At 38.8% G+C, this 24784-nt stretch overlaps 1 protein-coding gene across 1 annotated transcript in view; it reads right to left on the reverse strand.

The window, feature by feature from the left end:
• TET1 (tet methylcytosine dioxygenase 1) overlaps positions 1–24784 on the reverse strand; it is a 65421-nt gene that overhangs the window by 31423 nt on the left and 9214 nt on the right. Inside the window, exons 2-5 of the mRNA XM_009636988.2 lie at positions 24555–24605; positions 6340–8869; positions 5019–5109; positions 4301–4394 (exon numbers count right to left, since the gene is read on the reverse strand). Of these exons, the coding sequence (XP_009635283.1) occupies positions 4301–4394; positions 5019–5109; positions 6340–8869; positions 24555–24605 (2766 nt within the window). The remainder of the gene's footprint in view (positions 1–4300; positions 4395–5018; positions 5110–6339; positions 8870–24554; positions 24606–24784) is intronic.

A 24784-nucleotide genomic window follows, 5' to 3' on the forward strand; every position in this document is an offset into this window, starting at 1 on the left:
AGCGGTTGTAGGACAATAGTGACAAAAACCCCCAAACCAAACAACCATCCCCCCCACCAAACAGGAGCAATTTGCCAAGTTCAGATGATATCCACCAAAGAAACTCAAGGATGAAATAATTGAAGTATTAAATGCGATGTGCATTGTCTTGGTGACCACACAGGAAAGTGGGGTGCACAGGGAGAAGTCAAATAAACTTTTCTGAAGTGAAGTCACAGCTCAGTCACACTGCAGGTCTTTCTAGATTTCCAAAAGCCATTCAGTAAGGTCCCTTAGTAAAGACTCTTAAAAAAACCCTCATGTCTCTTGGGACAAATTGAAAGACCACACATGAATAACTGGTGAAAAGACACAAAACAAAGGCTGGTGTGTCTCCAATGGGAGCTCTGTAGAACTGTGTTCAAGCTTGTGCTCTTCAGCATGTTTGTTAAGGGTAAATAAAAGGATGACAACATTTGTTGATGACACTAAGCAATTCAGAGTAGTGAAGACAAGCACAATCTGCAAACAAATGAAGGAAGAGTTAGTACTGCTGAGCGGGCAGTAAAATGGCAGATAAAATTCACTGTAGATGTGGACATTTAATGCACATGGTGAAAACAATTCTATTTTTAGATAAAGATGGACTATGAGTTGGCCATTACCACACAGGAATGAGAAACTGGCGTGATGATAGAAAGCGCTATGAAAATGCCAAATCACTGCAGAGAAAGAGCAAAAACTACAAGGAATTACTGGGAATAAAGCACAAGGCTGAAAACATTATGCCAGCATTTTAACTCCTCGCATAAGAGAACAGGAAGGAGAAACACAGATGACAACATTTATGAAAGGCACCTGAACACAAAGACACTGCCTCCAGCTCAGGGAACCACAGAGCTATGAATTACTGGAAACCAAGCGAGTCGTGCGGAGGCAACTGCCCTGCTCTTACACCTTTCTGCTATTGGTCAGCACTGCAGACAGGGCATCGGCAAGAAGGACCTCCGCCCTGACCTGGCCGTTTTTATCGCTTCTTATCTCTTGTCTTTATTCAAAGCTGGAGCCTTGGAAATTACATTGCAACTCTGAACAAGGACAACAGATAGCAATGATTGCTTTGTTGACCCAAGCCAACGTCCACTGAAACCAGGAGAAGGAACCCAGAGGAAACCCAGGAAACATCAAGACCCCAAGCTGACGTCCTCTGAGGTCAGTGACACGTGTCTTTGACTTCAGCACAGCAGGATGATGCCTACAGCGAGTTACTCATGAACAACTAACAAATTCATAAGCCATTTCACATAAATTGAGGTAATTGTATTACCATCAAACATACAGAGAGCAGAAAAAAAACCCAAACCAAACCAAAACCCACAAGACATCCGCTATCTTAAGGCACTGATAAAACAATGTGACTGATATGAGTCAAGTCACTGATCACTGGCTGGTTATAGGGGATGCACAGCAACATGAAACTTCTTATTATATGAATGGGCTACTAAGAATGACAGGCCAGTAATTTCAGTACTTCAGAGGTTTGGGTTTTTTTCTTTAAATTATTATGAAGAAGTATGATGAACTTGAACAAAGCAAAAGGAATCCAAACAGAAAGAAAGAACAGTACATTTACCCCGGCGTATGTCAGAGAATGTTATTTTCTAATCACAGTTATCACCTACACAGATGTCTGCACATTGGAAATCTCTGGCAAAACTCTATTCATTCTGTTTTGACATAAAAATACAACGATACAATTCTGATGCAAAAAAAATCAGAGGTCAAGCAGTCTCCTTGCTGCTGCATGTAGTAAAAACAATAGCAAGCTCATCTTCACTGCACACAGTTTAGCTCGTGTGGGTGCCAGTCTAATGCTTACACATAAAACTATGATAAGATTTCAAACCCTAGGTAGTATTTACTGATAATATTTAGGTTCAGCTTGCATTCTTGTCCACGTCCAGAGAGACAAAGCATCACCCTAAAATATAATGCATTAAAAAATACAGAAGACACAGATGTTTATTTCTTCTCAAAAGAAGACTGAAAGATAAAAGATTCTGCAAGTTTATGGTAACCTGAAATCTAAGGAAGAAAACATCAGCTCCTTTTGGGGAAAGGAGTCTGTCTCAGTAAATGTTTAAGACACCAGGCGCATGTTGGAGCCACTTAAGCGAAAACAATTTAGGAGTATTATGAAATGCAGCCACTAACAGAAGAATGTATGGATACAGGTATTTTAGAAAGCTTCCTTTAATCTTAAGATGTTTCTAGTGCACCAATGAGACAAAATTATCTAGTGGAAATAAGGAAAATTAATAGGGGGAAAACAGTTCAATATGATCAACAGATACATTCAATTTTTTATCATCATATTTGCTTCAGCAGAGCTCCATCGTGGTGCTCTCACCAGCAAGTCTCTCGGGAGCCCTAAGGGCAATAGCTTGTCCATCTGCAGAGCAGAAATAAGCCTGTCCCAAAGTACACTGTAAATGAGTAAGTGAAAGTCTCTGTGCAGCTGGCAGAATCTTACGACTGCAATTATCAGAGAGCACAGCAAACTTTTTCCATATGCTTTCAAACAAATTTCACAATTATGTTTCTTTGGTCGTAGCCAAAAAACCAAATATGCTCCATTATAAGGATTAAAATTAGCACTGCCAATGAGAAGTTAATGCAACACATTAAGAATACCAAGTCCAAAATGTGGGGTTTATACAGGATGAAACAGTTCTACGGAGGAGAATTCAGTGACTTCCCTCTCTTGTACTGAACACACTAACAGTTAGCAGACTTGGAAAAGCATTCATCCTCATTAGGTCTGAACTCACACACACATAAATTGCTGCATAAAACAATATTGGAACTTAAGTTAAACAAACATTAAAGCTTACTCTTGCAAACGCTGTGTATATGGAAATGTGAAAAATCTAACTAACGGGGGAGCAGGTCCCCATACCTTAAACCAGCCTTTTCTGTATGCATCCAAGTGCTTTCTGTCATATTGTACACACGTTGGACAACTACAGCCATACAGATATACAATAAAATCTATCATTTCTGTTTTATGTAAAAGACAGTAGGTTGATACTGGCAACAGAAAAATCAAGGTTAAGAGTTAGTTTTAAATGCCTTCTTCCTTTCAACAGCTCACAATTATTTCTAAGGTAAGATTTTTAACTCCTGTCCTCTGTTAAAACCTGCGTGTTTTATTTAGTTGAAACGCTGAGAAAAATCATTCCGTTCTTTTTGGGTCAGTTGTTTATTAAATTAGCTTTACGATCTTTTTTTCTTGGATGCTGATTTGTTATTAAATACTATCTGAAGAAACATGCACATATGGGATTCCTTTCTGAAAAGTAGTTTATGTATTGAGTATGAAAAACACATTTTGACTGTTCCAAACATAAGCAGTAAATGTTTAGCATGCAATATCACTCACGTACAGCATGTAATAACCTTATTTTTGTCATGTAGTTACAAACTAGTCTACCAACTGTACAGTTATCTTCGTTTTTTCAATCAAATCTGAAACTCCTAAATACAGCAATAATTTTTTTTTCTCTTAACAACCAAGTTCTTTTATTATTTTCCAAAACTCAGTTTACAAGATTTCCAGTCTACTTTTTACCTCCCTCGGTGGTTTCAGCAAAGATTAAGGACAATCAATTCTTTCCAAGCTCTCTCCTGGAGCTTGTGTCTGTTACCTCATTTCCTGGCTCCTATGAAGCAATGTGAGACAAGACTTTGGTGAAAACTATCACCAAAACATTTACATTTCCAAATATTGAGTTCAGTTCCTCAAAAATATAATAAACCCCATGGCATATGAGATTGAACTTCCTCATCCATCACACTCTCTTTTCCTTCAGATGTTCATACAACCAAGAAGGATTTTTAAAAAATTTTTGAAATGTTTAAAAAATGTTACTGGATAGTTTTCCAACCCTCCCAAGCAACCATCCCTTCTCTTCTCTCCTTCATATTTCCCAGTAACGTATTTCATGAGACACTCCAGCCCTTGGACACAGTCAAGGTCTTCTTACCCTTGATTTGGCCATCTCTCTTCTAGCTCTATTAAGCACCTCTCTTTCACACTCATTCAAACCTCAGCATAACATATAGCACCACATTGTAAATAAATAAAAAAAAAAGAAAATTGTTTTCCTTAACATCATCATTCAGGCAGATTTGTCGATCAAGTAAATGAAGAACCAGATCTTCATTAAAGATCAGATTATATTTAAGCTCAGGGCCTACACATCATTTGATATTTAAAAGCCACACAAGCCAATTTTACTGCTGTAATATAAAAACTTACCCACTTGGCAATTGGACACCCTTGAGAACTTTTTCCTTCCTTTCCTGTATAAACCACTACCTCTATTCTTACAGCGCTTCCTTTTGCTCCATACCTGCATTAAAAAAAAGTTCATGAGTAAACCAAACTGCTGTAGAGCGCTTTAAAACAGAAAACATTTTCAATAAAACAAGAACAAGTTTATTTTTACTTTACTGAGAACAGAAGAAAAACAAAATATTTATCATGTCAAAAATACTTTTAAATTTAAAATCTTTTTACAGGAGTGATTTTTGACATCTCTCTTCTGATAACAAGCTTCTGCCACTAAGGAAACATTATTTGGGGAATAAAGTGTTATCTGCATGTAAATCCTAGTGCACTTCGTCACTAATGTGACCCTCCTGTCCACTTTGACACAACTTCTTTGCATGCAGGACACTAGAAAACCTATTTCTGCCAGCTGCTGATCTCTGTCATTCCTTCTGACTTCAGTGGCACCTAAGAGCATGCTGCACTTGAAATTCAACCCTAAAGTTGCAAGAGCTCAGAAAAGACACGTGAGTTTGGAACTGAAATGCTTGTGCTCACCTCACGCACATCTGAACAAGGAACACTTTACAAATGACTACTGCAAAAAGCTTAGAAAAACAAAGCTAAATTGATCTCTTGTAGCTGATTATCTTTCTGTTTAGACAGTCAAAAATACTGCGAGCGTTAAATGCTGACTTTTTCTCACCTGTTCTCCATTATTTCTCTCACAGCAGCAACACTTGGTCCTGTCCCGAGGTGTGTGTAATATGGGCCTTCATCTTTCTCTATAATTTGCTCTGTAAGCAGGTTGAGAAAAGTAAGTTGGCACATACAAAATTTTCTTACACCACTACAAGTAAGCTTAGAAATGGTTTACAGAAACGTCTTCCAAATTAATTTACGATACCTAAAATTTGTCCCCAAAATGTAATGAATAAGAGTATCACAGATTTTTCTCCTCAGAGGCATCAATATTATTTTACAGTTGTTTCCTCCTATTAATCTGCTATTATTTTTTCTTGATGCTGTAATCCTATAGTAATATTTTGCATTCTTTACAAATTTTCATTACAGGAGCTGGCACGTATTGACCAAGTAAGCTTTCCCAATATCCTTGTTGGTAGGAAAACATTATTAATTCATTTTAGACAAAGGAGAATTGAGGGGAAAAAAGATTAACTGATAGTCATATACTATAGAACAGCAAACATAATCCAGGCCTCTTAACTAGCACTCTGTTGACTCAGAACATTAAAGCAAAGATGACACAAGCTGCCTGTGTACAATTTGTTGTTAAGTCTCCAACTTGTTTTTCCATCTGTGTGCTTTGATAATCTGAAAACACAGCATGTCTAACACCATCAGCCAAGCTGTATTTACAAAATCCTCAATACTGAGTTTGGTCTGACAGCTCATCCTGCAATCCAAATTATTACATATGTGGCCTTCTGACCCGAACTCCACCTTACTCTCTCCCCTCTGCAATGAGAGGCATCTAGCAGCCTTTGCCACAGACTCTTTAAGGCAAATTGACATCGGTCATCAGGACTAACAGTGACCATAAGAGGACCGCCCTTGACTATGCCCTGCTGCTTATCTAACGGCATTTAGGCAACAGTGACCAATATCCTAGGAATTTTTTGCCCAGCCCATCTCAGGCAAAAACTAGTTCTAGACCATAAAAATCAGGATCTGCTGTATTGCAGATAAATTCATATAAAGCACAAGTCAGCAATGACAAAACAACAAATAGAAAAACTCCTTTTCCTCCTGGGTTTAAATTTAGGTAGAGAATTTAAACCTGCCAACTGCAATACCAAAAACACTCCATTCTGCTGTGCTTGGCAGGCCCAAAGAACACGAGGCAAAAGCTACAGAAAGGGAAAAAATAATTTCCTCTCATTTCCTAATGGAGAAACACTGATCCTTCTGCACCAGCTAAGCAAGTGTCAAGCACACATTAAAGGAAGCAACATGAACACACCTCCATCTGAGAGGTAGAGGCAAAAGTTAGCAAAAAGACTTACCAACACAGTCACAAGTTGGCAATTCAGATTGTCCTTTTTTTGTAGGTGTATCTATTAAATTTTTTGTAGGGGTATCAAGAAACTTCATAGGTGATTCAAGGAAACTGCTGAGTGTGTTTTTTGCTGGAGAACACCCTGAGTCGCCTGTGCTCTGTGGGTGGTCAGTACCCAAACCGGTTGACGTCAGAACGGTCACTTCGCCCGCACACTCCATGTTCCTGAGAGCTTCAACAGAACCTGGTACCTGGGCCCCACCAGAGGGAACAGGCAGCACCTGCGACTTCGGATCTACTTGTTGTTCGGCAGCACCCTGCTGGATATAGGTTTTGCCTTCACTACGCGTTTCGTTAGCTCTCAGGTTAGACTGATTAAAATGTTGAGGCAAAGGATGCGTCTGACTGACATTCGCTCTTTGCTGTACCTGAGAATTACATTTTTCTGTAAACATCTGTAGGTTTTCACTTGGTCTGTTCAATAAGGATGCTGGTTTCAACTGTGAAACAGCCAGAGGATTACGGGAGGACAGGTTGCTATATTGGTTATGTGCAACAACTTCACTTTTCACTGGATCAATGCCTAGTGGGTCACCGGAGCCTGCAGTTTTGATTTGCTCATTCACCACTTCACAGCCAAACGACCTGTCTTTTTTTTTCTCTTGCGGTACCTCAGGTAAACATCTATGGAATTTTATCTGCGTTTGTGGGAGAAATAACCTAGTTTTTTCTTGTGATGCTAAAGTATTTTGATTCAGTGCTCTCTGTACTTTGGTTCTCGGAGATTTTTTTTCAGATGGAGCTATTCGGGAGTCCTGTGGCATGGTTTGACCAAGCTTGTGCAGTTTTGATGATATCCAAATGTCCTGTAACTCGCTATGCTGACATGACAACAGCTCTAGCTGGTTTTGATTATTTTGTTGATAGCGTGCTTCTTGAGGCTTCTTTTTGTGTCTTGGTTTCCATGGTACAGCATTTCCTTTTTTATTTGTTGGTTGTTTTTGCTTTAACAGTAAGGAACTATAATTATGCCTAAAAAACACAGTTTCTTTTTTCTGCAACACATCTTGGTTATATTTTGGCTGCCTCTCATGTGATATTAGATTAAGCAGTGATGCCTTTATATCATTCTTCTGCTGTGGATTTGTCTGGTTTGATTCAATTAGCGCCGCGAGTTGAGTGAGCTGTGTAGCTACATCCTCTTCATCCTGGCTGTGAATTCCTCCTTCTTTAATCAAAGAATTAGCTTCCAAGTTCAAATCATTACAGGTTGGCTTTTGCTCTAGCTGGCCAAGAGTTTCCAGGTTGTTACTTGTTTGCTGGACACTATGTGAAGCATTGCAATACCGCGCAAGGGTGACTGGATCGTGAGTATAATTTTTCTTGGTAGTATATCCTGACAACGATTTTGCATTAGACGTTAAGTCAGTTTTGGTATCTCTTGAGGATAACTGTAATTTATACATCTCGCCAGCCAGATTGGCAGGTTTATCACGCAATTCAGAAATTGAACTTTGGCCATTGTATAACACTGCCTTATTAGGGAACTGCTTCTGCGAGTGAGCACAGTGAGCCAAGAGCTGTTGCTCATTCTGTAAGTAAGTGTCTTTGATTTCTTTTAATGCAGAAGATGTGAAGGAGGAGGAGATATCCCTTTTGTAACTATGGAGCAAGTTGGAAGTTGTTTCTTCTGTACATCGAGTACTTTCAGTTTTAGCTGGTGAAGGTGTTTCTAAAGGGGCTTCGGATAACTGCGTTAAAGCTTCAATAGCTACAACCTGCTCTACAGTTAAATTTCTGGTTTTAATCAGGGACAAGAAAGTTGGCTGGAGTGAAGACTCCTCATGCTGCGTCTCTGTGTTAGGTACTTTAAAGCCATCCTTCCCTACGTACGCTTCCTCTTCAGGCAGTGGAGGACAACACAAGCCTTCTTGCAGATCCAAAATGGAACCCGTCTGCAAAACTGCTTTCCCAGAATCTTCAAAGATGCTGCAAGTGCAGTTTTCCTCTTTCATTAAAAAATTTCCTTGTTTTTCTGGGTGAACACAGCCAACGCCAGTCGCCAGAGTATTTACTATGTTATTCAGATTGGTACCCTTCGTCCATTGCATATGGGAGTTGCTTGTCAAATCTGTCCTTTCCTCTATGGATACTTTTTTCAGCGAAGCAACTGCTTCTGGTGGTGAATAATGTAGGGTTTTTATGCCATTTTTGATGGTCTGTGCAAATGATTTTTTTGGCTCAGCTAACTGACTGGGAGAGACTGCTCTTTCACTGTCTTCAGCGTTTTTCAAGTGTTCGTTGCCTGTCACAGTTCCATGGATATCTCCGTTGACATGGACACCAAAAGATGGCTTCTCGTTATGTGCCCACTTCTCTGCTTCTAAGCCTGTCATTCTTTCTTTCTCCTTACACTGCACATTTTCAATGGATACTGTTTGGTTTGTTTTCACCCTGTATTTTTCACCATGACCACATATACTGCATTCCATGAGTTCTGGTCTGCGGCCATTTACTGGTTTGTTTTCTAAATTTGCCTATAAAATAATAATAAAAAAATTTTTTGTAACAGCTGTTCAAAAACATTAAAAATAAGAAACATAAGATTTACAGCAATTAAACCCTACTTTGACAGATATGAGGAATATCCTAATTAAGCACAGGCACAGACTTTGGAAAAAACCTCAGGAAGTCATAAAAACCCCCTGAAGCCTAAAGACCCTATCCATATTTATAACTATTTTTCCCCACTGTTGGGGGGGCAGAGGAAGAAGGGGGGTGTGTGTGCATGTGGTGGGAGACTAAAGAAATGAATGGACATATAAAAGGACGTTAGCACTTACAATCAGATCTAAGGATTCAATTGTTAATGAATTTGCATACGCAGATGAAAGTCTCCCCTAAGTTCAAAGCAGGGCTGAAATCTAAAGGCTTCTACCACAGAAAGTTCAGTAGTAATTTGCTATAATCATACTGATTTGGCTAGACCAATAAACTGATACAACACTTGGCTGGATGCCCTAGCAAGAATGGCTGGTTTTCAGGCCTAGTTTCAAGTCCTTAAAAAATGACAAAACCAAAGCTGAAAAGAACAGTAAGCCAATGAACATTACCTCACCTGACAGTTACTCTCTAAACACTATGTTTAGAGGGTAACTTCCAGGTTTCTGAACAGTCTCTCATATAAGCTATCCCTAATAGTATTTTAGTAAACTCTAGATTCTAATATTTGGTTAAATATATTCTTCATCCTCACTGATATTACACAATTCATGTAGCTGAAGCAATGTCAAGATCTAGAGAGAGTCAGAATACTGTGTCCTGGAAAGAATATGTATATGGGCCTTAAGACAGTATTATGGATATGAAGTAAGGAGTTATGCAAATTAAGTTTAAAAAAAAAAAAAACCAAAAAACTAAGGCAGGAACTCAGGCAGAAATAGGAATAAAGGCAGGAATCCAATTCTTATTACATTAATAAAATGTAATAAGTCACAATGGACAGTGCTAGTACTTAATCTTATTGTAACATCTAAGAGTTATTTAAATGATCTGCAGCCTTAAACCCTACTTAACAAGAAAACCAGTACTGCTTTTCAAATCAGATATAAGCAATACAACTGGTTAATTAACCATACGTTGGCCTAGTACATTTTAGCAGTTCCCAGAAAACAGCACCCAGTTTAACATAAAACATTCAGTTAAATCAGACGTGGGTTTGTGTTCACGCCAACTAAATTGCATGGACTTCCCTGAGAAAATAACTGAGAAGAACAAATGCAAAATGGATCTATGATTAATTATAACCATGGAGATGGAACTGTCAGAACCCCCCAGCCAAAACAATGCATACGGACCCAGGTCCATCTCTGGGAGAATCCCAACCGATTCTCGACTGATAAAAAAACAAAACCATGAATCCATAGCATGCCCTAGAGGCTATGGGAGGCATCATAAATTCTAATGGAAATGTTATGTAAAAACATGTCCAGCACCTATGCAGCTAAGTCAAACCTAGGGAAATTATATTAAGGAAGAAAGATACCTTATTTAATGCTTTGCCATTACACACAGATGCTGACTAATGGTCAGGGAGCCTGAACTCCTCTGGATCCTGGCCACTTTCAATCAATGATCCACAGACCCGGGAGGATCACTGAGCAATTTCTAAGGGATCCCCAAAAGCAGTTGAGCTGCTCTATTGTTACCAGGGGTAAATGCATTCCACAGGCCTCTCCAACTGTACCAGAAAATATTTTAAGGGTCCACCATGGAAAAGTAAAAGCCCACAATTCTATACCTTTGCAAAAGCTGAATTTCAATGACCTTAATTTAACTTCAGAAAGAACTAGGATATGAAATTGCTGTTTTTTCTTCAGCAAAAATATATCTAAGATTTCTATCAGTCCAACCATTGTCTCAACCATGTAAAAATATTATTAAAAATTATTTAATTAGACAATTAGGAGGGTGAGACGATAGAAGCAAACAGATTAAAATAATTCCCCAGTATTTTTATGTTTTCAACATGACAACACATTTTTATATTCCTTTCATCTTTAGAGGGTGTCACTCACTACACTTTAAAAAAAAAAAAAAATTAAGTCTGGTAAATTGAGAGTAATGAGAGTTGGGGGGGAAGCAGGAGGGTTCATCCATGATCAGCAGACACAAAGTCCACTGACAGCACTCAAAGTGCTAAATTGTCATCACACTTCTCTGTTAACTATGTTGTTCTTCAATAAAATACTTTCATCTGACCAAAAAGCAGCACTACATTCAAAAATACTCAGCATATTCCCTAATCTGCTGGTAGTCCACAGGTGCAGTGCTGCGTCCCCATAAGACCCCAGTGATCCAGCAGTAAAGTGGCGTTACTTTTAAAATAAAATTGTTCCTCATACATCATAATTTCCACTAACATTACTGGAAGCTGCCCACATGCAATGAGGAAGAAAAAAGAATCGGGTGAATCATATCATTGGCATGATTTGGTTCATATTTTATTTTTCCACACAAAGAATAAATATTATCATAAAATCTAATATAATTTTAAGTCAAACTCTCTTCCTTTTGAGCACTACGCTGCTTTTTCTCTTCTGTTACTGAACTGCAATCAATCCTAAAATACACCTCTTTCTTTCCTCTCTTACCAGACTTTCCAGTGGCCTTTTCTGTTTAACATGCAAAATTATTGTTTCCCAACATAAAAAGAAATGCAGACATACTAGGAGGGGCAGAGCTCATTTGATTCCTCTCCTCAATGTAACTCTGGCGGACCAAAAGTAATAGCTCAGCAAAAACCTTTTGCAGCTGAAAAACCTAGGGGCAATCTACCTTCATGTCCTGAATCAGGACTCAAAAAAAAAAATAGTGAAAACTACAGATAAGGGTACCACAATTCCAAGCAACAGTCTTAAAATTCATGGAAGTTAAGCACGTAAATCTGATCCGATAAGATTTCTAAATCTTTTACACGAGTGTAATGAAGAGCTGAAGAATAAACCGGATCAATAAAAGTAATTTCCCCTTTTCCTGATTAAGGAGAGCACTACTCTGTCTGGAGACTTACAACACTAACAAATCATGCTCAAGCTTAGACTCTGCAGTACTTGGTGCTATTAGGACAGGAGCCATCGAGTACAGTCTGCCATAGCCGTTGCTGTATTACTTAAACTTCAACCAGACATTATCTCTTATATACACACACACACATATATGTACAAACACACACACACAAAAAAATTTACTCCGTGAGCTAATGCTTCCAGCACACATGAACAGCCAGTTACAGCAAACCATTTCACCATTCTGAAAAGGGTCAGACTTAATATTAACTTTTAACACAAGATGCCTCTAGGCTAACGCAAAGAGTTCACCAATTCACAATCAAAATACAATGCTAAAGCTACCCTAAAGACATTTCCACATCTTCTGTACAACAGAGAGCAGGCCATAGGTTTACATCTCTTGTTTCAAACCTCTGTAGGTGGTAGCAACACGTGTTGTACTAAAGGACACAACCGGAAACACTTACTCCCATAAACCAGAAATAACAGATAATGCCCAGATCAACTCCTGATAAAACGGCTCTGTAAGCAAGTCATGACAAGTTACACGATAACCAATGCCAAGTCCCCCTAACTAGCCCACCCTATAGGATTCTGCCCAGGTCCCCACGAGAATACAGTACCCAACAGATCAAAAACTACTTGCACCTCCTAGCTTGTGCCAATAACCAGGATATCCCAAAAGGTAGTTCTTCCATGGTCACAACAGTCATCAACATAAAAGGACGAGTGGGTGAGAAGCACTTGCACTTTGCATCTCTTTCCCATTGCAGCGCATCGGGTAAGTTTGGATCCTGCTGCAGTGTCCACAGCCACGCAGCCAGCCCTACATACCCTTCCACGCTGGCACAGAGCTGGCAGATCCTCAGAGCTCAAATACCACAACAGAAGTTTTCTTTCAGAAAAACTGGTGGGGAAAAAAAAAAAAACCAAACATACTACATCTAACTTTCGAACAGGGTGTTTTAGTCACAGTCCAACTGTCAGATGTTACTGCTTCACCAAGAAATAAGAAAGCACCAGCCAGCTGACCAGCAGCAATTTACTGCTATGCAATCGATTCCTACTCCCTAGCGTCCCTGCTCCCCAGGGCATGCAGGAATTCAGTGGAATCCAGGACATGCACTGTACAGGGCCCACGTAGAGGGATAAGGAGATAACATATGGACAGGACAGGGGATAGGGAGACAAAGAGCACAGGTATGGACAAACAGTTGCTTATGCTGAGCGCTATGTAAAAAGCCATGCATTGGTTAGAACAGAGACAAATGTAAGGCGGGATGCTGTGGAAAGTGTAGGCCACCTTCTAAGTACAGCCAAGTTTCTCTGCATTTGAAAATAAATGCAGATACGATAATACATTTAAGCATAAACCTCTATTTAGGACCATACTACTTCACGTTTGACTACTATAAAGCCCACGACAGCAAAGTTGCTGCCCAAGGCTGCAGCCTGAGCCGGGTTTCTGAGCAGGCTATGGGCAGAGAGAGGTGAACAGCTGAGCAGGGGCCAAGCTGCGAGCTGGGGCGTACCCCCAGGAACCTCACCAGAGGCATAAAGCAATTACCACCACACTTGCATAACAGACATGGACACGAAACAGTCTCTCTGTATACCTCAGTTCTGCAGCGGCTCAGGTAAGGCACATTTTCTTCGTGCAGAGAAACAGATTGGGGCCCTTTATTAACGTAACGCAGCCTGCATATACAAGATGTTTCTTTCCTCAGGAGAACAATGTTCACAGGTGGCACTGAGGAACAGGACAGGTAACAATTCTGCATTTTAGAAGCTACTGCAATCAAAGCAAATAACCTCTGCAAAATGATGTAGGCGAGTTTTAGCAGAGAGGCTGGTTTATACGGAAATTCAGGGGGACAAGAGGTTCTGAAAATCTGGAGAAAGCACCCCGACCTGGGACATGCAGCAGAGATTGCTCAGGATGCCCAGGCTTTCCTGGAGGGACCCCCCTCAACTCCCAACTCCCCTACCCCAATTAGCAAAGCCACCCAAAGCCACCAATTTGAGTATCACAGCAGGTACCATTTCACAGTGGATCTCTTAAACAGCTGGAAAGTCTGCTCTACTTGATGGTAGGGTTATTTTTTTTTTTCATATCTGTAGCTACAGCAGCAAAGAACATTCTCCAAGCTACAGCTTAGCGCTCTCCTTCTCAGTTTCATCTCCACTTTATCTACATTTATATCCTCTTTGCTATGTTCTTCAAATACCAGGCAGCTTTCCCACCAGAAAAGTTCCTTATCTCGTCTTTCCACAAGGATCTCGTACATTATGGCCTTGAAGTCTTTACATCTTTGTTCTTTTAATTTTCTCTCCATTACCACAGTCCTCCTGCCCACCTTGTGTAACAACTTCAGTGAGAACACTGACAAGATCTACAGTATCAGACCCTAAAGGATGCACTTACTAACAAAGGAAAAAACTACAGGATACTAATTCCAGCTTCAAAGGCTTCAAATGGTGACCCCCACAGAAGCGTATTTCTTGGATTACTACTTGGAAATAGGCACTCTCAGCCACAAACTCCAATAATTGTTTCCACCAACCCTGAGCTCTAGGTTGTGAAAGCTAAAAACAGGAGCAAGAAAGAAAAATGCAGAGTGAAGGACACCCCATTCTCCCATACAGGCACCCAAGAAGTGGATGTGTTAAGAAAGAAAAAAAAAAATCCCAAACATTACAGTACTTTTTCTGCCACAGAAGCAAACATAAACAAGCATCTCGGTGGGTTTTGTTTGGTTTGGTTTGGTTTGTTTTTTACTGGTGTTTTGAATTACTCAATTATTTGTCTTCAACATTGAAACTAAGCCCTCAAAGAGACACTAGCAGCTCTGGAAAATACAGCACTCAATTAAGCCGCAAAAGACAAATGATACAATCAGCAGCAATATGTATTCCCTAATACAACCTTCCCCTAATGTGCTTTAACTCAAATGCAGAGATGAAAGAAATTCAGCCTTTGAGTTCATCCATCCTAGCTAATGTCTCTTGTGGTCTACTCATTTATGAAACCATCACCATAGCATTAAGAAAGTACTGACTGGCCCTTAACTGTAAATGGAGAATCATTGCAATGTTTGCAACAGGGTCTTCAGGGAACAGAGCACAGCTATATGTAACGTTTTTAGCAATGACCTAAAAGAACAGTGAAATTAGTATCGACAGAAAAATAGCAAATATCAAAAAGATCAGACATGATGCTTCCTAAATTAACCGGCAAGCCAGCTGCACGCATACATTTCAATACCGCTAACGGTGAAGCTGTGTATCTAGCAACAAAGACATGGGACTATATTTACAAAATGCAGGTTTCCATCTCAGAAAGCAATGACTTGAAGGAGGACGTTAACGTGGTCAATAATCAACTGTATAGTAACTATAGAAACTCCTGTTGCAATTTTATGGCCAAAAGGGTTAGTGAGATTGTTGGATGCATAAATAACAATATAATTAGGAAAGGACGGGTTACTTTCTATCCTGTACTTGGCACTTTTGCACCTGCTAGTGGAATAAAGCATCCAGTTCTGGCATACCCGATTCAAGCAAGGCATTGATATGCTGGAGAGGGCTTGGAGGACCACAAGAGTGACAAAGGATTGAAACATCTTGAAGCGAAAGACTCAAGTTCACCCTCTACTCACTCTCTGCAATTTACCAAAGAAAATTGAAAAGCTGCAAATTGCGGCTAAGACTATGTGGAAAAGAAAGCTGATAACAGAAGGCTCCTTGTTCTAGCAGACAAAAGTATAACAAGACTCAATGACTTTAAGTTAAGGCCAGAGAAGTCTGGACTGGAACTACGGTGAACATTTTTGCAGCAGGACAGAGAAAGAGTAAAGAATCTTTTAAGCATCTTGTTAGGTGTTTTGATGCACTTTTCATTCATAGGAATTCTCAAATTCAGGTTCTTTGAGGTTATTTTTAAAACGTGAGGCTAAATCCAAATAAATTGATACAATCTTACGACCTCTCAGGACAGGAACAAGCGATCACAATGATCCTGCCTGTCATTACCATAGGTGAACCAAACCGATACAAGTTCATAATTTTCCTTCAGTTTCAGTACAGTAAAGATCTGAACTGCTGGGGTAACATAACTTTTCAGTTCCTATAACCTAACCAGGAACATATTCAGCTCCTTAATTTAGGATGCAGTTTAAGTGCTCAACCATCTGTTGTACAACCAATTATATTATTTACAAGTTGCTACATGCTGGTAGCTGCTCTCAGACCAGATCTGCTAAGGACACACAACACCGTTAAGTTAACAACGCTAATCAGCCCTCACACACACGTATCCTGTTTTCCCCTCACTCTGAAATACCACCACAGGTCCCAAACGCACATTTGCAACAAGTCCCATACAAGTCTTCTCCAAATTTAAATACCTATATTATGGGTATATTCTAGCCTGGTTTTAAAGCTGATGAGGAGCCACAGGGCTAAAAGGAATAACCAATACTCCTTAGCAATAGAAAGGTTGGTGACAGGTATGTCAGAGGAACAGCTAAAGGTAATTCAGATAAAAGAAAGAAAAATAAGACGTGCTGATCACTTAAGCCACCAAACCACAGGGCTGCAGCACTATCCAGGATTTTGCATGTACGTTTTGCTTATTCTCATGAGGAAAAAGCCTAAAAAATGGCAAATGTTGTTTTTCTTCTGCCTCTAACAGAGCTAGCTCAAAATGGAATTTACGCTGTTTGTAACTTCCACTTTCTCTTTATGGGAGTGCCAACTTCCACTCACATACTGGAGTAACAGCAATGTTGTTCTGGAGCAGCACTGCAACAACAGTGGTGTTTGCATTGCAGAATTCAGAGTGTGATCATCTGTCACAAAAATAAACGCTCTACATTTTTAAATACACGGACGTTTTTCCTCTTATTCACAAATTCAGCAAAACCTTTATTTTAGGAAAGTTAAACACAAAGCCAAATTTCACTCCAGAGCATCAATTACGTTATAATACGATACAGACAACACCAGCAAAACACTGACTGAGAAAAGAATTCACATTCAAGTGTCAAGACATAAACCACTCAATTTCAAGTCAGTCTTGAAAAATCCTGATATTCCAAAAGGCTTAGTATTAAACCTGTCAGGACAATAAGAACAGACAAATATATTTGATATACCAATTTTACATAAGTTAATGAAAAGTTATGATTGTTAGTCCCTTTCATGTAATTCCTGTTTTCTTTTTTCTTTATATTGTTTAAGTTTCACATATCTGACGTTTAATAAGAAAATACCTTTATAGGAACGCATGGATTCTTCTTACCTCCCAAATGAAATCCTGTGATTACGAATTTGTTTTAGTAGGAATAAAATCTTTTGGTCTCTACATAGGCAATGCTCCTACTAACGTCAATGGGAAAGTTTACTGCAGCAGTATCTGCTAAATTAACTTTCTCATACTCAGTAACACTAAATATAAAGATCTTAGTATAACATCGCAGAAAGAAAAAAAATACAGAAGTGAAAATCTGGTGCCACTCAAGTAAGTTTGGGGCTTCTCACTGGTTTTCCCCCACATCAGTTACTAAAAGCAATAAACAAATGTGCTTAGCAATACGGTAGCGGATTCTAAACAAGTACTGCCCATCTTCAAAGCATTTTCTAGATATTACTATCAAGAAATGCATGGACAACAGCAAACGCTGACAACAGATTTCTGGAATTTGTGAAGCCATCTCAATTATTTCAATGCCTACATTACACACAGTAAGTGCAAGAATTCAGTAAAGCTCTTAATTCAGTAGTAAATACAAACAGTAACAAAATGACATACCTGAATAGGAAACCAGCGTTTGTTTCATAATGCTGTAACTTCATTAAGAACACCTAAACAATGTATCAATATACCCATGCATCTGACCTTCATCTACACATGTACCTTTTCCTTCCTTCTTACAAACTATGTTACTTTTACTGATTATTTTATGACGGTTTTGATCACAAACACATTTTCAACCTTTTTAAGAAGCTCCACTTCTAAATCTACTAAAGCCAAAGACTCAGCACTGCACTAAAACACACAGTGATAGCCAGGAACTACAAAGAAATAGTGAGGCAAAATGTGCAAAACCCCTCCAAAACCACTGTCATCACTAGGTTCAGCCTGGCCTTACTCAACACTTCCCGGCCTCATTGCACCTCTGCCTCCACCATTCCCTGAGAAGAGGAGGAGCGGTGCCATCCTCACAACCGCTCTGCTACAGCAACCAATGAGTTAAAACAGAAAACCCCACTCCTCTGTCCTCCTCTCAAAGGAGAGTGTCCCTTTCTTCCTTTGACATTTTGGGGAGTTGGGTTGTGGGGGCAAAGAGTAGCATGATAGCGCTGCCAGGCAAGCAGCACAGGCGTCCTGAGCAGGAGGTGGACGGGAGAGGGAGCAGCACGGATGTACGGGAGCTCTGTGGGAACAGGGGACGAGGGAAGGAGAGCGTCTCTGCATCCTATCCAGCTCACACTGCACCACAGGAAAAAGGCCACGAGGGACAGGCTTCAACTCCCCCAGAAACTGGCTGGAAAAATTAATGATTAATTACTAGAGTAAGATTAATAATTTACAGACCATTTACAAAGGCCGCCTTTGTTAGGACGCCATTCAAAAATGGCTACATACATGAGTAGTTTTAGCAGTACTGTACAAACAAAACATGGAAGCACTTCATATGTTCACATAAGTGCATTCATGTGGAAGTGCTGGCAAGGCTGCACCTGGAAGTACGCTACGGAACTACAACCATAATCATCCCCGCACGCATCAAGCGAGGTGCACGAGCCTATCAAGAGCAAAACCCAGATTTAATCCCATTTAGACAGACACACACCCAGCTTGAAAAAGGTCAAAATTAGAAGAACATTTCTTTCAAAAAAATGATACCTAGATTTTTTAAACTAACAGCTAAGTTACTTATTTTTAAAAATAAAAGTGAATAATTTGTGTAGGCCACTCGCATACCAAAAGTAAGCTCTCCCTGTCAAAAAAAAGGGAGCAAAAAGGCACATAAGAAATAGGCAGACACTTTCAGCCGGTACTCAAAGCAATTTTAATTGGTATTTACTGAAGGAATATGTTCCAAGGTGATAATGTCCCTTTAAAACACACATAAAATAAGTATTTTCTGGACAACATCCTTTCCAACTTGTATTGCACCATTCTGTCTTCTTCCTCTGTAAAATTCCACTGCAGTGCAATTCTGTCCATTGACTCGCTCCTATCTTACTTTAAAGGGGGAAAAAAAGTAATAAAATTTAATTTCTGCCAGCTGAATATTCTGGCAGATATTTTGCACTAAACACATACACCATAATTTAAAATAAACGTTCAAAAAAAGTTCAATCCATGCTCACTCAAAGCATTACTATGAACATCAGCGGTTCCTTTCCTTAGCTCGTTAACACATATATGAGCTTGACAAAAAAGTGTATTTTTAATTTCTTTGAGCAGCAAAACTAAAACTGCATTGTAAAAAGGGCAACAGCAGGTCTGCCAAACCAACTTCATATTTTAAAGTTGGTTTTGATACGAAAGACTATGCTTTGTATGTGTGGAGGAGAAAAATGAAGAGAGTGCTCAAGTATATATTTGTAGCTTTGATGGAAGTGAAACTTTTTCTGGTTCTTAATGTGATGTTTATAAACAACCCAAAAGTTCTAGATACTGAGTCATCTCTGGCTTTTGGCTTGGCTTAAGCTGAACGGATTTTACAGAGTTTAGCAGGCATCGTTCGCACTTTTCTGGCGCACGCGATTACCATTACAGTGTTTATGCATAAACACGCAAACAGAATCAGTCAGAGAACAAAGAATGGGCATGCAGTTATAATACTCACTTAGCACTGCATATATTATTCTGGATCTCTCCCACTATCTCTTCCCTTTTTTTTTTTTCCCCCCCTCTCTTTTTTGGTTGTCTTTTCTTTTTTTTTTTTAATCTCCATCAACACAGCAAACACCTGCAGCCTTCCAAATAGTAGCCTTGGCTCCACAGAACCTAGCAGGAAGACCACGGACTGTGTTTCTTTATCATCTGGATAACTGTAGATTTCCCTACCAATATGATGCCATGTTCAACTGTCCCATTCTTCTGAGCTCTGTGTTAATAAACTTGCACATGACTGCAAACATTTCCCCACTGTTCAAGAGAGGTGCATTGCACTGCCCAAACTGAGTAAGAACACTGCTAAGTGGCTAAGAGCAAAATGATAGTAAGAGAAGCAGGTGTATAATATGCCTTCTGAAATGCAGGCAAAGGAAGTTTTAAGTGTGGATGCCTTCTATATAGACTTTCCATTATCAGGAATAAAATCAAAGAATTGTCTGCTTAACTGGAAAAAGCAGACAATAGAAGTAGTAAGAAAAACCTTAGTATCCATTACTATAAACCCACAAAGACTCTTTCTTCACATAAGCATTTGCTTGCTAGAAGTGATGAATATTTCAGATGTTCTTTCAAAATAAACAGAGAACCTAATACAGTATTTATGGCACAGCAGAAATTTCCTAAATGACTCCTCCTACAAAAACCAGAAAGGAGCACTAAAACACAAGTGTGGAAAGCGACAGATAGTAAGTAAACGAAAGGTACAGTACCATAGTATGTATCACTTGTGGTCTTAACATTTATGTCTGTCCAACCCATTTTCAACAGGAAAGCACTGCTTGTTTTCACACTGTACAGAAGAATTCGCAAATATGTTGGTCCTAATCAGCTCAATTAAAAAGAGCACTAGCCCTCCAAGTAAATAAATGTGCAGCTATAAAACTTAGGATGATTAGAGAGAAATACAAACTCCATGTATTATTGGAAGAGAGTACTACAAATCCTCCTTTAAGAAAGTTTACAACACTATTTGAAGCAAAATACAAACAAAAAAACATGTTAACATTTTGAAAGCCTCACTGGTCAGATGCCCTCAGTCTCTACTGATCATTTAAGGCTGAAGTTACAATTCAGTAGATACGACAATACCACCTTACACAGCAGTCCCACCGATAACAGAAGCCAAGTAAGAGAGTCATATACCCGAATGTCACACCTCTAAAAATTTCCTTGTAAAGAAGTCTGCAAATTATGTAGCTTTTTCTAAGTTTACTCCAGCTGACAAGAGATATGAAACCTAACTTAAGATGACCAACCTCCCTCCTCCTCCCTAAAAAACAAACAAAAACCCCACCAACTCCAACCTAGTTGTTTCATGAGATGCCTTCAGGGGTACCATGCCTAACTTGGTGCGTGCAAGTGAATAAACTCTTACAAAATACACTTCAGCACCACAGAACAAAGACAAATATTAGAAAACACAAAGAACAGTACCTAAAACCAAAGAGGAAACACTGCAGAATCAATTCAGCAAAGGAAAAGTCAAACCAGAAATAATTATAAGCCCAACGACTAACATATGATACTACGCACACACAAAAACCGGCAAGCCTTTCCATTTAAGAGCCAAGGAAATAAAAACTCTTCAGAAGGCTTTCTGGAAAGGAGAGGAATGACAGCATCACATTACATAGCAACCTGCCCTGCCATCAAATCAGAAAGAGTGGCAAAATGAACTCAAAGAGAAAAATCTGAAGACCTGCTATGAACCCCTACTGTAGACAGACACCTAATACAACATATCTGCCTATCACAAAAAAAAAAAAAAAATCTTCACACTTTGACAGGTGTCATACCAATTACACATTACGAAGCCAAAAGACTCATTTACAGTCCTTATTTTGCATGCTACTATCAACTTAACCACACAAACCAGAATGAACAAGTGCTAAAGTTTTAACTACACCTATGCGCTATGTTACAAGAGCAGCAGTAATTAAAATGAGTAATTAAAAGCATACCCGTGACTTAATGAAAAATGCTAATTTTTTAAATGGATTCATGTATTTAATGAAAGAAGAAAAGCACTTGCTACTGTTGTACAACCACAATTACTGTCAGCATACAGGGAGGCAGTTTGCACAACTACTCCCACATGAAAAGACAGACACTCTTGAGGTTGGACATACTTGCAAGTCAAATAAGGCTATTTACTCCTCGGTAAACCTTAACTTTTACCTTTGCTTTATCTTACAAAAATTATAACTCCTTTAAGCAAGTTTCTGTAACATGAAACAGCAAAGACAAAATGTCGCAAATATGTTGGTCCTAATCAGCTCAATTAAAAAGAGCACTAGCCCTCCAAGTAAATAAATGTGCAGCTATAAAACTTAGGATGATTAGAGAGAAATACAAACTCCATGTATTATTGGAAGAGAGTAGTACAAATCCTCCTTTAAGAAAGTTTGCAACACTATTTGAAGCAAAATACAAACAAAAAACCATGTTAACATTTTGAAAGCCTCACTGGTCAGAGGCCCTCAGTCTCTAATGATCATTTAAGGCTGAAGTTACAATTCAGTAGATACGACAATACCACCTTGCACAGCAGTCCCACCGATAACAGAGGCCAAGTAAGAGAGTCATATACCCGAATGTCACACCTCTAAAAATTTCCTTGTAAAGAAGTCTGCAAATTATGTAAATTTTACTAAGTTAACTCCAGCTGACAAGAGATATGAAACCTAACTTAAGATGACCAACCTCCCTCCTCCTCCCTAAAAAACAAACAAAAACCCCACCAACTCCAACCTAGTTGTTTCATGAGATGCCTTCAGGGGTACCATGCCTAACTTGGTGCGTGCAAGTGAATAAACTCTTACAAAATACACTTCAGCACCACAGAACAAAGACAAATATTAGAAAACACAAAGAACAGTACCAGCACAACAGAACAAAGACAAATATTAGAAAACACAAAGAACAGTACCTAAAACCAAAGAGGAAACACTGCAGAATCAATTCAGCAAAGGAAAAGTCAAACCAGAAATAATTATAAGCCCAACGACTAACATATGATACTACGCACACACAAAAACCGGCAAGCCTTTCCATTTAAGAGCCAAGGAAATAAAAACTCTTCAGAAGGCTTTCTGGAAAGGAGAGGAATGACAGCATCACATTACATAGCAACCTGCCCTGCCATCAAATCAGAAAGAGTGGCAAAATGAACTCAAAGAGAAAAATCTGAAGACCTGCTATGAACCCCTACTGTAGACAGACACCTAATACAACATATCTGCCTATCACAAAAAAAAAAAAAATCTTCACACTTTGACAGGTGTCATACCAATTACACATTACGAAGCCAAAAGACTCATTTACAGTCCTTATTTTGCATGCTACTATCAACTTAACCACACAAACCAGAATGAACAAGTGCTAAAGTTTTAACTACACCTATGCGCTATGTTACAAGAGCAGCAGTAATTAAAATGAGTAATTAAAAGCATACCCGTGACTTAATGAAAAATGCTAATTTTTTAAATGGATTCATGTATTTAATGAAAGAAGAAAAGCACTTGCTACTGTTGTACAACCACAATTACTGTCAGCATACAGGGAGGCAGTTTGCACAACTACTCCCACATGAAAAGACAGACACTCTTGAGGTTGGACATACTTGCAAGTCAAATAAGGCTATTTACTCCTCGGTAAACCTTAACTTTTACCTTTGCTTTATCTTACAAAAATTATAACTCCTTTAAGCAAGTTTCTGTAACATGAAACAGCAAAGACAAAATGATAAGATATTGGGATGTTTTCAAATAAAACTACACTACAGACATTCAGCATTTATCAAATCCACTATGTCCAATAACTTTTGAAATTTTAATGTACTGAAACAACACTAAATCATCTTATATTACATTTAGCTGGTATGAGAGAATAGTTCTAGAAAGTAAGTTCAACATCCATTTTTTTCTCATTTCCCTTAGCTTCGCCTTACACGTACCACCCATCTTACTTCCACCATCCATCCTCCAACATGTTAGTTTGAAACAACAGAATTAATGACTTATTTCTATTCAAAATATTCTAAAGACTAACTGAAAGACGCAGTATCAACGTGCTACGTTACTTTTTTAAAACACATTAGCCCTGAGTGTAGTAAGTCTGTATTTCGTTACAAAGACTAAGACATGTCCATTTGAAACACCAATCTTTTGTTATCATGAAAGATAGCCATCTTAAAAATCTTGAAGAAATGTGTTGCCACGTGAAACTGAAGGCTGTTGTGAGTTTACAAAATCTTCAGTTTCACTTGAGGTGTTCTAAAGTTTAAAAAAAAAAAAGGAAATCAAAACTACAGTAGTGTACGCATAAAATTTCCACTTTTTAAAATTTGGTTTGCATTGTAATATTGACTTCTCTCGCATTAAAATTTCAGATGCCATAAAATCTGTATACTAAAAACCCCACCAACATTCAACTGTTACCTTTGGAAGTATGAAACTAGGAATAGAGGAAATTAAAGCGAATCTTCAATGCACTGGCAAGCAAACTTTCTGGTCTGCAGGCTTGTGCAGAAAGATTGAAATATGTACACAACATGCTGGAGAGAAAGAGGAAAAAAAAAAAAAAAAAAGAACATGTTCTGTGCTTTTAAAATTAGCTAATCTCCTGAATAGCTGGAAAGCGCCGCTTCCCAGAAATTAACCCTTTGGTTGCCTGGTCTGTATGACAAGAAAATGCTGCTTAAAACGGGAGGAGATAAACATCAAAGCAATCATCGGTTACCTTTAAAACTCTTTGCTTCCTCCTCTGAGGCCTTTTGTTTTCAGTTAGAACCTAAAAAAACATCAAATTGCAGAATAAGTTGTGGTCACAAAGGCAGACACCTCCGATTTTTTTTTTCTTTTTTTTTCTTTTTTTTTTTTTTTTTATGATCGAACTGCAATATTTCCTAAATACCCAGAATGCTTTACATGCGGCACTTTAGAGGGCTGACGGAGGCTCTACGCGGCCCC

This window comes from Egretta garzetta, unplaced genomic scaffold (genome assembly GCF_000687185.1).
Source record: "Egretta garzetta isolate BGI_Z169 unplaced genomic scaffold, ASM68718v1 scaffold204, whole genome shotgun sequence".
Taxonomy (NCBI): domain Eukaryota; kingdom Metazoa; phylum Chordata; class Aves; order Pelecaniformes; family Ardeidae; genus Egretta; species Egretta garzetta.